The sequence below is a fragment of the Chelonia mydas genome, chromosome 7 (genome assembly GCF_015237465.2).
Source record: "Chelonia mydas isolate rCheMyd1 chromosome 7, rCheMyd1.pri.v2, whole genome shotgun sequence".
In the NCBI taxonomy this organism is placed as follows: Eukaryota; Metazoa; Chordata; order Testudines; family Cheloniidae; genus Chelonia; species Chelonia mydas.
The window spans coordinates 41,183,059-41,198,438 of NC_057853.1; the positions used below are offsets into that span (position 1 = coordinate 41,183,059).

Here is a 15,380-nt window from a genome sequence, read left to right on the forward strand (position 1 = left end):
TTTTAAACACAAGACTCCCCTACTTTGTTATTTTTCTATGCTTGAGTTAAAGTTTTATGGGAGAACTCATTTAGTAAAATAATATATATGGAGACCTCAGGACTACTGAGAAAACATTCAACCTTTTGAGATAAACCAGACCCTCATCCCATAAGACACAGCTGCTCTTCACTCAAGGGCAAGATGAGACAGTGAATCCAAAGACTTTTCAAAAATTTAATTTGTTTATTTAATGGGGAAGTTTTAACAAGTTTACAAATCATTTGCCATGTAAATAGCAGAGACAAAATGATAATCATTGCAACAGTGAGCTTTTATTTAGAAACAAGGCATTCAAAATTGCATTTGTAAACAGAACTCTTCACATATGTCACAGGACATGAGGGCAATAAAGGATGATAGAATAGCAGGGGGTCAGGAAGGAAGGAAACAACTTGTTCCAGCACAAGTAGACATTATTTTTGAAAAGCAAAATACGAAATTAAAGAGACTTAGAATTAGCTTCACTTTTTATCATATACAGGTTAATTGTGATAATCCAACTCTATTAACATATATGCTGATCACACTCATAGTCTGTGGTACTTTTTAAGATAAATTCTGAGTGTGATATGGGTCATTATTTTCAGACACTGAAGCCTAGGATTTTACTATCAACTTCACGGACACTGATATTCCATTATTTACATCATTAGCAATTCTAAAATAACTGTCTTACTTAGACTGCCATGCATGTCAAAAGGGAGCAAACACTCTTATTTTAAAAGTGAAATGGCATGTCTGTTCAGCTTGAGTGAAATCAAACAAGACAAAAAACACAAATGAGTGATTTTGAATGGATTCATCTTCACACTTACCCAGAACTCTGCTTTGCCGTTGCCCTTCTTGCATCTCTCTGCCAAGACTGATACCCCTACAGTCACCTCGGACAGTGGGTCTTCTGCTGCCTTCATGAGAACAATTTGAATGACACGTCCTTCATAGATGTGGGCATCAAAGGAAGATTTCCATTCTGGGTACATGGTGGGTTTCCTCTGAACCAAAGTTTTCCCCCTCTCTGAAAACGGCACAGAAAGTGGGGTAAGTGATAAGTGATGGCTCTACAAAGGACAATATCTGATTTGACTTTAAATGGAAAAACAATAACATTGAGATGACCCTCACTATGAAATCATAAGCAGGAGAGAACCTCAGAAAGCATGAGGTTCTGGTTGCCACCCAGGAAAGCACCAAAATATTCCAACATTGGTAAACTCTCTGATCCTTGAGAGTTATGTTTATCCACATATCAGTTATAGCACAGGCACCAGCAGTGAAAGTGCTAACGCGCATCAACTTGGATCTAGAAGGACGAGCTATATCAGATGGTAGTTCAGTGTCCATGGACATTCAGTTCAGTCTTTAGACTGTTTGCTGAAAATGCCCAGAAGGCGTTAGTTTATTGTGTGATGGGGATTAGATCACAAGCTTCTCATGTCAGGCATCCACCACTAGATGACAAATTAAGAGATGTTTAATGCTGGCCTAGTTTGAATTCCAGCTGGTGGCCTGAAGCTGAAAAATCTCATTAACTAGTTTCCTAACCTATTCTGATATTCTTCTCACAGTTCTATTCAGAAGCAGCATAGGGAAAAGTCACCCTTAACAGTACTGTGGTCTGATCCAGTCATGATTTCTACAGCTTTCAAAGTATTGCAAGTCCTCCCTCCTCCTGTACAGCATGCATGGACTTCAATTATTATTATTATTTGTATTATCATGGTGCAGAGAAGCCTTAGTCACCGACTGGGATTCTCCTGTGCTAATGCTGTACAAACCAGAACAAGAGCACATCCCCTACCCAAAGAAGTTAGGCCATGATCTTCCTCCCATCAAAGTAACTGGTAGAAGTCCTGTTTACCCCGAGGGAAGGATTGTGCCCTTATTATCTAAACACCTTTCTGAAGCATGAATTCCAAGTTAAGTTTATATTAATTCAATAACAGTTAGTTTGATGCACTCTGCTCATTGTGATGAGCTGTCCAAACAGCAGTAAAGAATAACACCTTAGTATTTCTTTATTAGGGAATGCCTGCCAAGAACAGCATTACAAATTACAGCTTTGACAAGTAAGCTTAAGTCTGCTTGCCAAAAGGCATTCTCAAAATGTTCACAAACAGCCACCTGAATATCTCCTGCATTTTGTTATGACCTTCTGTTTTTTCTCCCTTTACTTGTATTCAAAAGCTTTTACCTGGAATTTGAAGAGTCTTGTAGACAGCTAATCACAGCAAAGGTTTCAATTAATCAAAAGTTCTTTCCAGAACTCTGCACTCTCTATAGCTACTATGAAGGTTTTTAGATAAACAGATGGTGAGAGTAACTATAGAAAGCCCTAAGTTAGACAGAACTTTTATTATAATCCTAAAGGATCTTCTCATACCCATGTTTTTCTTCTCCAACATCACTATCATCTTTCAAACAAAAGACAGGAATGACTAACTGGCGATATACATGGTTGTACTAATTAGTTGTAAGGGTTTCTGTTCAACCATAAGACACTCCCTATAGTCTATGGGATGAGCATGCTATCTCACCATTGCTTGAAGTTTCTGCTGCACTGGGCAATAAGAAACTGGCCATCAAGACCAGGTCTTCTACATGGCACATCCAGTAGACCGGCCTAGTCATCTGATTGTTAAAAACTGAATGTTGTCATCAGAAAGCACAGTACTATAGAATGTTGCCCCTGGAACATCAGAAAAAGTACATTAATGGAGAGAACCTTCAACGCGGTAGGGGTTACAGTGGATGAGAAGCTGGATATGAGTCAACAGCGTGCCCTTGTTGCCAAGAAGGCCAATGGCATTTTGGGCTGTGCAAGTAGGGGCATTGCCAGCAGATCAAGGGACGTGATCGTTCCCCTCTATTCAACGTTGTTGAGGCCTCATCTGGAGAACTGTGTCCAGTTTTGGGCCCCACACTACAAGAAGGATGTGGAAAAATTGGAAAGCATCCAGCAGAGAGCAACAAAAATGATTAGGGGACTGGAACACATGACTTATGAGGAGAGGCTGAGGGAACTGGGATTGTTTAGTCTGCGGAAGAGAAGAATAAGGGGGGATTTGATAGCTGCTTTCAACTACCTGAAAGGGGATTCCGAAGAGGATGGATCTAGACTGTTCTCAGTGGTAGCAGATGACAGAACAAGAAGTAATGGTCTGAAGTTGCAGTGGGGGAGGTTTAGGTTGGATATTAGGAAAAACTTTTTCACTAGGAGGGTGGTGAAGCACTGGAACGCATTACCTAGGGAGGTGGTGGAATCTCCTTCCTTAGAAGTTTTTAAGGTCAGGCTTCACGAAGCCCTGGCTGGGATGATTTAGTTGGGGATTGGTCCTGCTTTGAGCAGGGGGTTGGACTAGATGACCTCCTGGGGTCCCTTCCAACCCTGATATTCTATGATTCTGTGATTCAATATAAAGAGAAATATATGCACCTGTCATAAATATAAAGGGACGGGTAACCACCTTTCTGTATACAGAACTATAAAATCCCTCCTGGCCAGAGACAAAACCCTTTCACCTGTAAAGGTTTAAGAAGCTAGGATAACCTTACTGGCACCTGACCAAAATGACCAATGAGGAGACAAGTTACTTTCAAAGCTGGAGGTTGTGGGGGAAACAAAGGGTCTGTCTGTCTGTGTGATGCTTTTGCTGGGACCTGGTCAGGAATGCTCTTCAGAACTTCTGTTCAGTTAGTAAGTAATCTAGCTAGAAACGCGTTAGATTTCCTTTTGTTCAAATGGCTGGTAAATAAGCTGTGCTGAATGGAATGTAAATTCCTGTTTCTGTGTCTTTTTGTAACTTAAGGTTTTGCCTAGAGGGATTCTCTCTGTTTTGAATCTGATTACCCTGTAAGGTATTTACCTTCCTGATTTTACAGAGGTGATTCTTTTACTTTTTCTTTAATTAAAATTCTTCTTCTAAGATCCTGATTGCTTTTTCATTGTTCTTAAGATCCAAGGGTTTGGGTCTGTGTTCACCTATGCAAATTGGTGAGGATTTTTATCAAGCCTTCCCCAGGAAAGGGGGCGTAAGGCTTGAGGGGATATTTTGGGGGGAAGATGTCTCCAAGTGGGCTCTTTCCCTGTTCTTTGTTTAACACGCTTGGTGGTGGCAGCACAGGATTCAAGGACAAGGCAAAGTTTTCGTGTTCATGCATACTGACTCTGTGTGACTCGGCCGGAGGGCTGAGCCACTGAAGACCCACCTGACAAGGGCTACAGCTGACATGGGGTGGGGGGGTGGGGGCACACCATGAAGAGAGGGTGTGCAGGTTCGCACCCACCTGACAGGAGGCTCTCAACCCCCCTGGTGAGCCTCTTTTTTCCAACCCCATTAAAACCGGATTTTCAAAGGGAGGTTGCTGGATCTTGTTCTGAGTCACCTTACTGCCTGTGACCCTAAGAACCACTCAATGCCAACTGACAAAAGGGCTCATTGTTCTGTAACAGTAACTTCTGACTGGCTTGACAAACTCACTACATCCACCACATTGCACAAATACTATGAAAGCAAAGACCATCAAATGAGGTCTCTACTAAAAGCTTATGTCATACTGATCCTCATAATCATTGAGAGATGTATGTAGCATTGATATTTACAGAGCTGTGTATATGTGTGTGTGTACACACACACACACAAATATGTTTGAAAGACTGAATCAATACAGGCTTAACAAGAGGTTTTGACCCGACAAAGGATGTGTACGTCTGCCTTGTAAGCTAATAGAATGGAAGCCTGTTTGCATATGACATGGAGTGGATGGGAACAGCAACATGAGGATGTGAAGGCAACATGGAGTCAGCACACATGGGAATAAACCACAATTGTCGTTCTGACTCTGGGGACAAAACAATGAACTTTCGGGATACAAGGGGAAGGCAAAAAGGACACCTTTTTGTCCTTCACTGAGAAAGCAAAAAGGTCAGTGCTTTTTCAATTCATGAGAGAGGGATCCCAGCCATGTTGGCTGGAGACGTTGAGAGATTACTTTAGCTGAAAAACTACTTTAGACAAAGGTTTTAGCCTGATGAAGTTAAGTTGGGACTCTATGAAGTGTGTTTCTGTTTCCATCATTATCCTTACTCACTAAATGTTAGCCTTTTGATAATAAACTTATGATTGTTTTCACTATAAGTATCTCTCTATGGTGTAATATTATAGTTGAATCAAAGAAGCTCATGTGTGTACTGCTTCCTTGGAGGACAGCTTACCTGGGAATTTCTGAGTGTGTCCAGTGGCTAAGTGCTGGCCATACAGGCGAATGCTTCAAGAGGGTTTGGGGACTGGCATGCATCTAGGCCCTGGTTGTCAAGGGAGACTTCAATCACCCTGATATCTGCTGGGAGAGCAATACAGCGGTGCACAGACAATCCAGGAAGTTTTTGGAAAGTGTAGGGGACAATTTCCTGGTGCAAGTGCTGGAGGAACCAACTGGGGGAGAGCTCTTCTTGACCTGCTGCTCACAAACCGGGAAGAATTAGTAGGGGAAGCAAAAGTGGATTGGAACTTGGGAGGCAGTGACCATGAGATGGTCGAGTTCAGGATCCTGACACAAGGAAGAAAGGAGAGCAGCAGAATATGGACCCTGGACTTCAGAAAAGCAGACTTTGACTCCCTCAGGGAACTGATGGGCAGGATCCCCTGGGAGAATAACATGAGGGGGAAAGGAGTCCAGGAGAGCTGGCTGTATTTTAAAGAATCCTTATTGAGGTTGCAGATGTGTAGAAAGAATAGTAAATATGGCAGGTGACCAGCTTGGCTTAACAGTGAAATCCTTGCTGATCTTAAACTCAAAAAAGAAGCTTACAAGAAGTGGAAGGTTGGACAAATGATCGGGAGGAGTATAAAAATATTGTTCACGCATTCAGGAGTGAAATCAGGAAGGCCAAATCACACTTGGATTTGCAGCTAGCAAGGGATGTTAAGAGTAACAAGAAGGGTTTCTTCAGGTATGTTGGCAACAAGAAGTCAGTCAAGGAAAGTGCGGGCCCCTTACTGAATGAGGGAGGCAACTTAGTGACAGAGGATGTGGAAAAAGCTAATGTACTCAATGCTTTTTTTGCCTCTGCCTTCACAAACAAGGTCAGCTCCCAGATTGCTGCACTGGGCAGCACGGCATGGGGAGGAGGTGACCAGCCCTCTGTGGAGAAAGACTATTTAGAAAAGCTGGACGAGCACAAGTCCATGGGGCTGGATGCGCTGCATCCGAGGGTGCTAAAGGAGTTGGCGGATGTGATTGCAGAGCCATGATCTATTATCTTTGAAAACTCATGGCAATCGGGGGAGGTCCCAGATGACTGGAAAAAGGCTAATGTAGTGCCCATCTTTAAAAAAGGAAAGGAGGATGATCCGGGGGACTGCAGGCCAGTCAGCCTCATCTCAGTCCCTGGAAAAATCATGGATCAGGTCCTCAAGGAATCAATTCTGAAGCACTTAGGGGAGAAGAAAGTGATCAGGAACAGTCAGCATGGATTCACCAAGGGCAAGTCATGCCTGACTAACCTAATTGCCTTCTATGATAAGATAACTGGCTCTGTGGATGAGGGAAAAGCAGTGGATGTGTTGTTCCTTGACTTTAACAAAGCTTTTGATACGGTCTCCCACAGTATTCTTGCCAGCAAGTTAAAGAAGTATAGGCTGGATGAATGGACTATAAGGTGGATAGAAAACTGGCTAGATTGTCAGGCTCAACGGGTAGTGATCAATGGTTCCATGTCTAGTTGGCAGCCGGTATCAAGCAGAGTGCCCCAAGGGTCGGTCCTGGGGCTGGTTTTGTTCAATATCTTCATTAATGATCTGGAGGATGGCGTGGACTGCACCCGCAGCAAGTTTGCAGATGACACTAAACTGGGAGGAGTGGTAGATACGCTGGAGGGTAGGGATAGGATACAGAGGGACCTCGACAAATTAGAGGATTGGGCCAAAAGAAATCGGATGAGGTTCAACAAGGACAAGTGCAGAGTCCTGAACTTAGGACGGAAGAATCCCATGCACTGCTACAGACTAGGGACCGAATGGCTAGGCAACAGTTCTGCAGAAAAGGTCCTAGGGGTTACAGCAGACGAGAAGCTGGATGTGAGTCAACAGTGTGCCCTTGTTGCCAAGAAGGCGAATGGCATTTTGGGCTGTATAAGTAGGGGCATTGCCAGCAGATCGAGGGAGGTGATCGTTCTCCTCTATTCGACATTGGTGAGGCCTCATCTGGAGTACTGTGTCCAGTTTTGGGCTCCACACTACAAGAAGGATGTGGAAAAATTGGAAAACGTCCAGCGGAGTGCAACAAAAATGATTAGGGGGCTGGAGCACATGACTTATGATGAGAGGCTGAGGGATCTGGGATTATTTAGTCTGCAGAAGAGAAGAATGAGGGGGGATTTGATAGCTGCTTTCAACTACCTGAAGGGGGGTTCCAAAGAGGGTGGATCTAGACTGTTCTCAGTGGTACCAGATGATAGAACAAGGAGTAATGGTCTCAAGTTACAATGGGGGAGGTTGAGGTTGGATGTTAGGAAAACTTTTTCACTAGAAGGGTGGTGAAGCACTGGAATGGGTTACCTAGGAAGGTGGTAGAATCTCCTTCCTTAGAGGTTTTTAAGGTCAGGCTTGACAAAGCGCTGGCTGGGATGATTTAGTTGGGGATTGGTCCTGCTTTGAGCAGGGGGTTGGACTAGATGACCTCCTGAGGTCCCTTCCAACTCTGATATTCTATGATTCTAGGCACACAAGGGCTGGCAGAGCCCTGAGGAGATTGTTTGGGTAGCTAACACCCAGTTAAGCACAAAGAAGTCTCTCTCTTCTACTGAGGCAGGAAGGTAACAAGGTGACTCACAATTCTGGGTACCCCGAGAAAGCATCATACTGCCCCACCCTGGTGTGTTGTTACTTGACCCTACAGCAGAGCAGCTGTGTAGGACCACACTCTGTGCAGAACCAGTCACTGCATCTCCAAAAAAAAAAACCCCAAAAAACCCAACAAGGTTCAAGAGGCTTCACAGAAGAGCAATGAGACTGATCAAAGGCCTGTAAAAAAACCTCTCATGAAGAGAGATTGAAAAAATTGGGATTGTTTATTTTAGAAAGGAGACAAGTAAGAGACATGGTAAAAGTACATAAAATCAGGAGTGCCTGTTCTTCCTGTCACAGAACAGGAACAAGGGGATGTGCAAGGAACTGGAATGGTTAAGACATTCAAAACGGAGAGAAGGAAACACTTTCACACAGCACGTGGAATTTACTGTGACAGGAAATCACTGAGGCCAAGGATTTAGCAAGATTCAAAAAAGGATTGGATATTTATGCAGGTAACAAGAATATTCAGTTATAGTTAATTCTAACAATTTTTTGGGAGAGATGTAAAACCTCATTTGTCAGGTCTTAAGACAATCTCTACCGATTATAAATTGTGGAGAAGATTATCCCACATCTGCCTACTGTGGTGTTTCTTGTTATTTCTCTGAGGCATCTAGTGCTGGCAACTGTCAGAGATAGAATAATGGCCCTTGGGTCTGATATGGCATAGCAATTCCTATGATTTTACTGCCCGCTCAATGCAGCTATTATGAGCAACCACTAGATAAATATCATAGGAAGAAATGGGCCTAAATTCTTGTGATAGGAAGACAGTTTCTACAGGCCTCTAAATCCTTCAAAAATGTTAATTCTTTTTTGTTTAGTACAGCCATACTGTACTAATTTAATTCTGAAATGAAGGTCAAAGAACTTGTCTTCCCCCACCCCATAGGTAATTATTATTGTTTGTGTTGCATTAACTTGTCATAGGGACATGTTCACATGGAGTATAATTAGCTCCAAACAAATTAATTCCTATCAAGAACCTTTGGTGATGATGATAAACCAAATTTCCCACTAACATATATTTCATTTAACACACTGCAGCCATTTACTGTCCTGCATTTGAGAAAAAGGGCTCTCATCCCAATGCAATTTAGAGTGTTCTTCCAGGACACCACAGTTCTCCCCAAACTTTCAGGTAAGCATATTTTACCAATTAGCATGCAGAGAGCGGATTTGCAAATGTTAGCTCATTAGCTAGTCACCACAACAACCTATGCAAATAGGACAATTAGAAAGTTTTGGCACATACATTTCTTTTTTGTAGAGAAATAGGAAATTAATAATGAAGGATTTGATCCTGCAAAGTGCTGAGCAATCTGGGCCACATCCAGCAAAAGCATGGACTCCACAGAAGTCAATGGAACTTCTCACTTTTCTTTAAGTGAAGCCAACACACCTAAGTGCTTTGCAGGATCAGGACAAGAGTGCTCAGCACCTTGCAGGACTGAGTCTTGAGTCCTGCAGCCCTGCCACAGCACGTGTGTAGAGTATGTAATTTCTAAAGCATATTCAAGTCTAGAAATGTGTCAGTCATTACTGTACCTGTTGTCAAGGCTTCTTTCATCTTTATAGCGCAGAAGGGCTGCAGCTGCTCCCCTTCATTCTGCACTGGTCCCAGCTCAAATGAGTTGAAAGATATCCTTAAGAAGGGAGCCATTGCTCACAACAGTGGCACAAACCTAGGTGAACAAAAGAAAATATAAATCCTAAAATAAAAAATTGGGTTGAAGCAGATAAGAAAACCAAAATCTAATATGAGGTGCCTCAATCAAAGTGACCCCAAATCCAGTCTCTAAATTTGCCCTTACAACTTTTGCTAATGCATCTATTTGAATGTGCAAAACTTGCATGGTAAAAATTTAAGGGCACTTTTTGAGAGCACGACCATAGAACTGAAGTAGATTACAATAAAGCCACATTATTAGATATTGCTAAGAGGATATTTTAACCAGACACAAGTTTGAAGAGACCTCCTTCCCAATATGTCCAATTCACAGTCACAACCTCTTCAGCCCCTTTGAATACATAAGGCTGTGCAGCATATTGTTAATAGATTAACTTTGATAAGCTCCATACCAACAGAAGTGCTTAGATAATGAATTAACTAAGCGCTTCTATTGGTATGGAGTTTAACATCAAAGCTACAGAAACACTCAACGTAGACCTCTATGAGCTACAAAACTGAACTGTAACCCAAATATATTGACCTTACATGTGCATTAAACTTGTTGAGCTTCCACTGCCTTGAATGCATTTATCTGTTAAGACTAACAAAGTTATGATTTTTTTTGGAAGCACTTATGTGATCCGACAAAGTGGATGTGACCAACTATCGTGTGGCATGTTGGCTCACTTGGCATAATCAGAGATGTTCACTTTTTAAAAAGTGCTTTCTTCCAGTTGGAAGTTTCTCTTAGAAGTTTGCCTGCTCTACTCCTGGGGGAATTCTGCGCCACTGTGTATGCACAGAATTTATGTCCCCTGCAGATTTCTTTACTTCCCCACAGAAAAATGTCTTTCTGATAGGGAAGCAAAGGGAAGCCACAAGAGCAGACATGTGACCCTCCCCACCAGCATGTTTCGAGTGCCCAGGGCAGCCGGCAGAGACACAAAATCACCGTGGGGCAGAGGGTGGGCCTGGGGAAGACCTGGCTGGTGGCTCCTACCCAGGGCCAGCTGCTAGTCCTGTCTTGACAGGACAGGACTTCCTCTTCCCCTGCACAGCATCCAGAGCCGGGTCAGACCCACCCCCAGATTTCTCTCCCAGATGCAGGAAGCTCTACAAACTCACTCCCCCCACACCCGCTTCCTGCACCCATCACTCCTCAGCTCCAGGGGGAGGGATCCGTGTACAGGTAGCTGCTCCCCCATCTGCCCAACCCCCATGCATCCAGACACCCTCATACTTAGACCCTCCTGCTGAGCCTCACCCCACCTGCACTAAGAACCCCCGCGATGAACTCCACTCCCTCTGCACCTGGACCACCCTGACGAGCCACCCATACCTGGATCCCCACCTCACCTAGCCCCAACCAGCTGCACCTGGATCCCCACCTCAGTGAGCCCCACTTCCTCAGCGTCTGGACCCTCCACTGAGCCCCCCACACCCACACTCCCCCTGCCGAGCTCTATCCCCCCCACACCCAGACCTCATCCTGCTGAGCCCCAACCACATTCACCTGGACCCCCCTGCAGAGTCCCCTTACCATTGCATTCAGAACACCCCCAACAAGCCTCTGTGCATCCAGATCCCCCCAGCACCCAGATCCCCCACTGAGATGCACACATCCAGATTGCCCCACACAGAACTCTATCAACCCACACATGGATCCCTCCCCCCCCACTAAGCCCGTCCTCACTTGGATCCTGCCTTGCTGAGCCTGCCTGCCCACACCTGGTACACCTAGCATGGAGGGGCAAGGCCCTAGGATGCTTCTGGGGCAGGGCCGCTGCCCGCTCCTTGCTCTGTGTCAGGGTTGGGTGCAGCCTCACTGCTGAGTCAGTGTCTGGGGGGAGGGAAGGGGGAGCTGCACAGTGATCTCCCACCTCCATGCAGCCAGTGGCCTGTGTTCCCCAATGCCATGATGGAGCCTCCACATTTATGTGACAAATAAAATTTGCAGAATTTTAAAATATTGTGTGCAGAATTTATTATTATTTTTGGTGCAGAATTTAATTTTTTGGTGTAGCATGCCCCCAGGAGTAGTGCTCTACCTACCCCTTTAATCCAAACATCCAAGGACTGAAGGCGACAAACCTTGTCTTACATAACTGTTTCATTAATCATGGGAATACAGGATGTCTTCTCTTCTAGTTGCTATGCGGTCCTGCCAAGGCACAGCTACATTGCCAATTCTCTGTGCAACCTCAAGAGGTAGATAGTCAATGCAGAAAGGGACATAACTTCTATCATTTAATACATTGCCTCCATTTGCAGAAGTACTGATGAACTGCTGAATCTACAGTAAGATTTCCTACATTGTTTTGGAAAGATCTGTCTTGAATAATCAGGATAATTCCTCCTGCCAAACAGTGTTAAATAATCATTGAATACAGGTGCCTTTTCAACATTAAAAACATGCTGTTTGAATAAGTGGCCCATACATCACTAGTCCATGTTTACTTTCGCACTTTGCTACATGCTTAGTACAGAAATATTTCCTTCACACTCTTGCTTTCATCTTTTCCAGTAACACTGATTCATTCATTATTACTCCAAGACTTTTCGCCTATTCAGTTATCACTACGGCAGCTTTGCAAAAGGTACCTTTAAATATAGACTTCAGACTATATATACATTTCTATCATTTTCTTTGGCTTTAAGCTAGTTCTGAGGAGTTTAGAACATTACAACTTCAGTAGAGGTCTAGCCATCAGCTCAAGCTCAACATGACTAAAACAGGGGTTTTAATCTATCTCCTCTCTCGATCACCGTGGACACCATCACCATTTACTTGTCACTCAGGCCCATAGTTTGGGTGTCATCTTGACTTGGACCTCTCTCTCTAGGCCTTCACATACAGGCTATTTCTAAATCTTGCTGTTTCTTTCTTCATAACATCTGTATATTACAGAGTTTCCTATCCATCTAAGTCAGTTAAAACTCTCATACAGTCTCTTATCTCATGTCTCAATTATTGCTACATCCTTTTTTCTGTCCACCGAGTTCACAACTAAACCTTGTGTAATAAATATAAAGGGAAGGGTAAACCCCTTTAAAATCCCTCCTGGCCAGAGGAAAAATCCTCTCACCTGTAAAGGGTTAAGAAGCTAAAGGTAACCTCGCTGGCACCTGACCAAAATGACCAATGAGGAGACAAGATACTTTCAAAAGCTGGTAGGAGGGAGAGAAACAAAGGGTCTCTGTCTGTCTATATGCTGCTTTTGCCGGGGATAGACCAGGAATGGAGTCTTAGAACTTTTAGTAAGTAATCTAGCTAGGTATGTGTTAGATTATGATTTCTTTAAATGGCTGAGAAAAGAATTGTGCTGAATAGAATAACTATTTCTGTCTGTGTATCTTTTTTGTAACTTAAGGTTTTGCCTAAAGGGATTCTCTGTGTTTTGAATCTAATTACCCTGTAAGGTATCTACCATCCTGATTTTACAGAGGGAATTTCTTTACTTCTATTTACTCCTATTTCTATTAAAAGTCTTCTTGTAAGAAAACTGAATGCTTTTTCATTGTTCTCAGATCCAAGGGTTTGGGTCTGTGGTCACCTATGCAAATTGGTGAGGCTTTTTATCCAACATTTCCCAGGAAAGGGGGGGTGCAAGTGTTGGGAGGATTGTTCATTGTTCTTAAGATCCAAGGGTCTGGGTCTGTAGTCACCTAGGCAAATTGGTGAGGCTTTTTACCAAACCTTGTCCAGGAAGTGGGGTGCAAGGTTTTGGGAAGTATTTTGGGGGGAAAGACGTTTCCAAACAGCTCTTCCCCAGTAACCAGTATTTGTTTGGTGGTGGTAGCGGCCAATCCAAGGACAAAGGGTGGAATATTTTGTACCTTGGGGAAGTTTTTGACCTAAACTGGTAAAGATAAGCTTAGGCGGTTTTCATGCAGGTCCCCACATCTGTACCCTAGCGTTCAGAGTGGGGGAGGAACCTTGACACCTTGAGTACTCAATGTTTGTTTTATCCTTCACAGAGACACTGATAAAAAAAAACTAAATACAACTATGAATTGTTTTGAAATAATGGAGAGACGAAGAACCTGAAACTGTCAACACTCCTCTGATTCAGGAAGAATAAAGAAAATAAATCTAAAATTAATTTATGGTCCTGAGGTCTGAAAATTCATAATACAATGGAACACCACGCTCAGTAATCATAGAAAAAGTTTTGTTTGCTTACCTAGTTTTATTGTTAAATGAGGTTTCCTTTCTAAAGGGACATTGGAGGACATGGAGGCTGCCGTGAAAAGAAAAACCATTTATTGGTCTGTCATTACATTTCTTCTGTTAGGGAATTGAGACCTGATTCTGATCTCACCTACACTATTCTAAATCTACACTAACTCCATTGTGTAAAACTGGTGTGAACAAGATCAGAATCATACCCTTCATGTTTGAAATCTAGAACTTACCAGTGCACTCTAGTGAACGTTTTAACTTAAGACAAGATTCTTCAGTAATCCGGATTTTAGGTCAGGAGACCTGTGTTCTATTCATGACTCTGCTGCTGACCTGTTTGGTGACCTTGTGCAAGTTACTACACCTAGCCGTGCCTCGGTTTCCCCATCTGTAAAATGGGAATAACAACACTGACTTCCTTTATAAAGCTCTTTGAGATCTAGTGATGAAAAGTGCTACATAAGAGGTAAGTGTTCAGGGTCCTGAATTTCAGAGGTTAGCTGCTCAGCACTTCTGCAAAAGTCACACCACATTAAGATTTATTTTTTGAAAAATAAATTAAAACAATGAGGCACCCCAAATTAAGTCACTTTTGAAAATTTAGGTTAGGATTTTGCAAAGCTTGGAAAATCAAACTTGGCTTCCACTGAGCTATCATTTTCTGACAGGTCATTGTAACTGAACAGATATCCAGTGATATGTTCAATTCATACCATCATTATATGTTGCATGGTTTCAAATCCTCAGAAATAAACTTAAATGTCAAAGTGGTTTATTTTTCTAGGTTAGGAAAACAATCCAATTTAAAAAAATTAAGCAACATAGGATTTGCAGACAAGATATAACAACTGGTGCTTCAAGTCTCATGTCCTGCCTCAAGCAGTGGCCACCAACTTGATGCTTCAGTTAAAAAAAAAAAGGGGGGGGGTGTGCGTGTGTAAAAAAGCCATAATGCACTTAGCCAATTGTGTATGTGTGTGATGGGTGAGGAGGAATTTCTTCCTGAACCCTGCAATTATGAGCTCATTACTTTTGTCCTAGCAAGCCTAATAAAAGTTATCATTCATCAAATTATCCAGCTCCTTTTAAAATTCAGCTCCAGCAGGACAGTTTGATCTCCTGGAGCTCTGAATCCCACAGGCTGACTCCAAGCTCTGAAAAATTATTTCCTGTTATTGGCTTTAAATTTACCCAGCATTAATTTCAGCAAGTGACCCCTTGTTCAAGTGTGCCAGCATAAGAGAGTATGGATGAGATTTTAACTATACATACACCGTTCTTTAAAGAACCTCAACTACTTTCCCTCTCCTCTCCCTTCAATGCTAATTAATTCTGTTTTTTTACAGTCTCATATGTACTTCTATCTCTGTTGACCTTCTTTGGACCTTTACAATTTTATTAACTAGAGAGAGGGGCATAGTTTTCAGTTGCAAGTAATGTGTCCGTTTGATCCGATCAAACTAAATTTTCCAAGTGTGGTAGTGTTTTGCCTTTAGTTAGATTCACTATCAATTATATTGCAAGCTATTGAGGACAAGCACTTTGTTTTCATATTTGTACTCCTACATAGTTGTGACTGGCTGACTGTTAGCAAAATATAAATGCTGCTAAATAATACATTTCCCTGGAAAAC

General features: G+C 42.7%; 1 protein-coding gene across 7 annotated transcripts in view; it reads right to left on the reverse strand.

The window, feature by feature from the left end:
• The window catches only part of PRKCD (protein kinase C delta), a 123,982-nt gene that overhangs the window by 44,177 nt on the left and 64,425 nt on the right, over positions 1-15,380 (reverse strand). For 6 of the 7 annotated variants that reach the window (XM_043550507.1, XM_037904610.2, XM_037904611.2 and 3 more), the window contains exons 2-3: positions 9,441-9,577; positions 858-1,057 (exon numbers count right to left, since the gene is read on the reverse strand). In XM_043550507.1, the coding sequence (XP_043406442.1) occupies positions 858-1,057; positions 9,441-9,555 (315 nt within the window). In that variant the 5' untranslated portion in view covers positions 9,556-9,577. Of the gene's footprint in view, positions 1-857; positions 1,058-9,440; positions 9,578-13,748; positions 13,806-15,380 lie in introns of all 7 variants that reach the window. The other variant, XM_043550506.1, reaches the window with a different exon arrangement.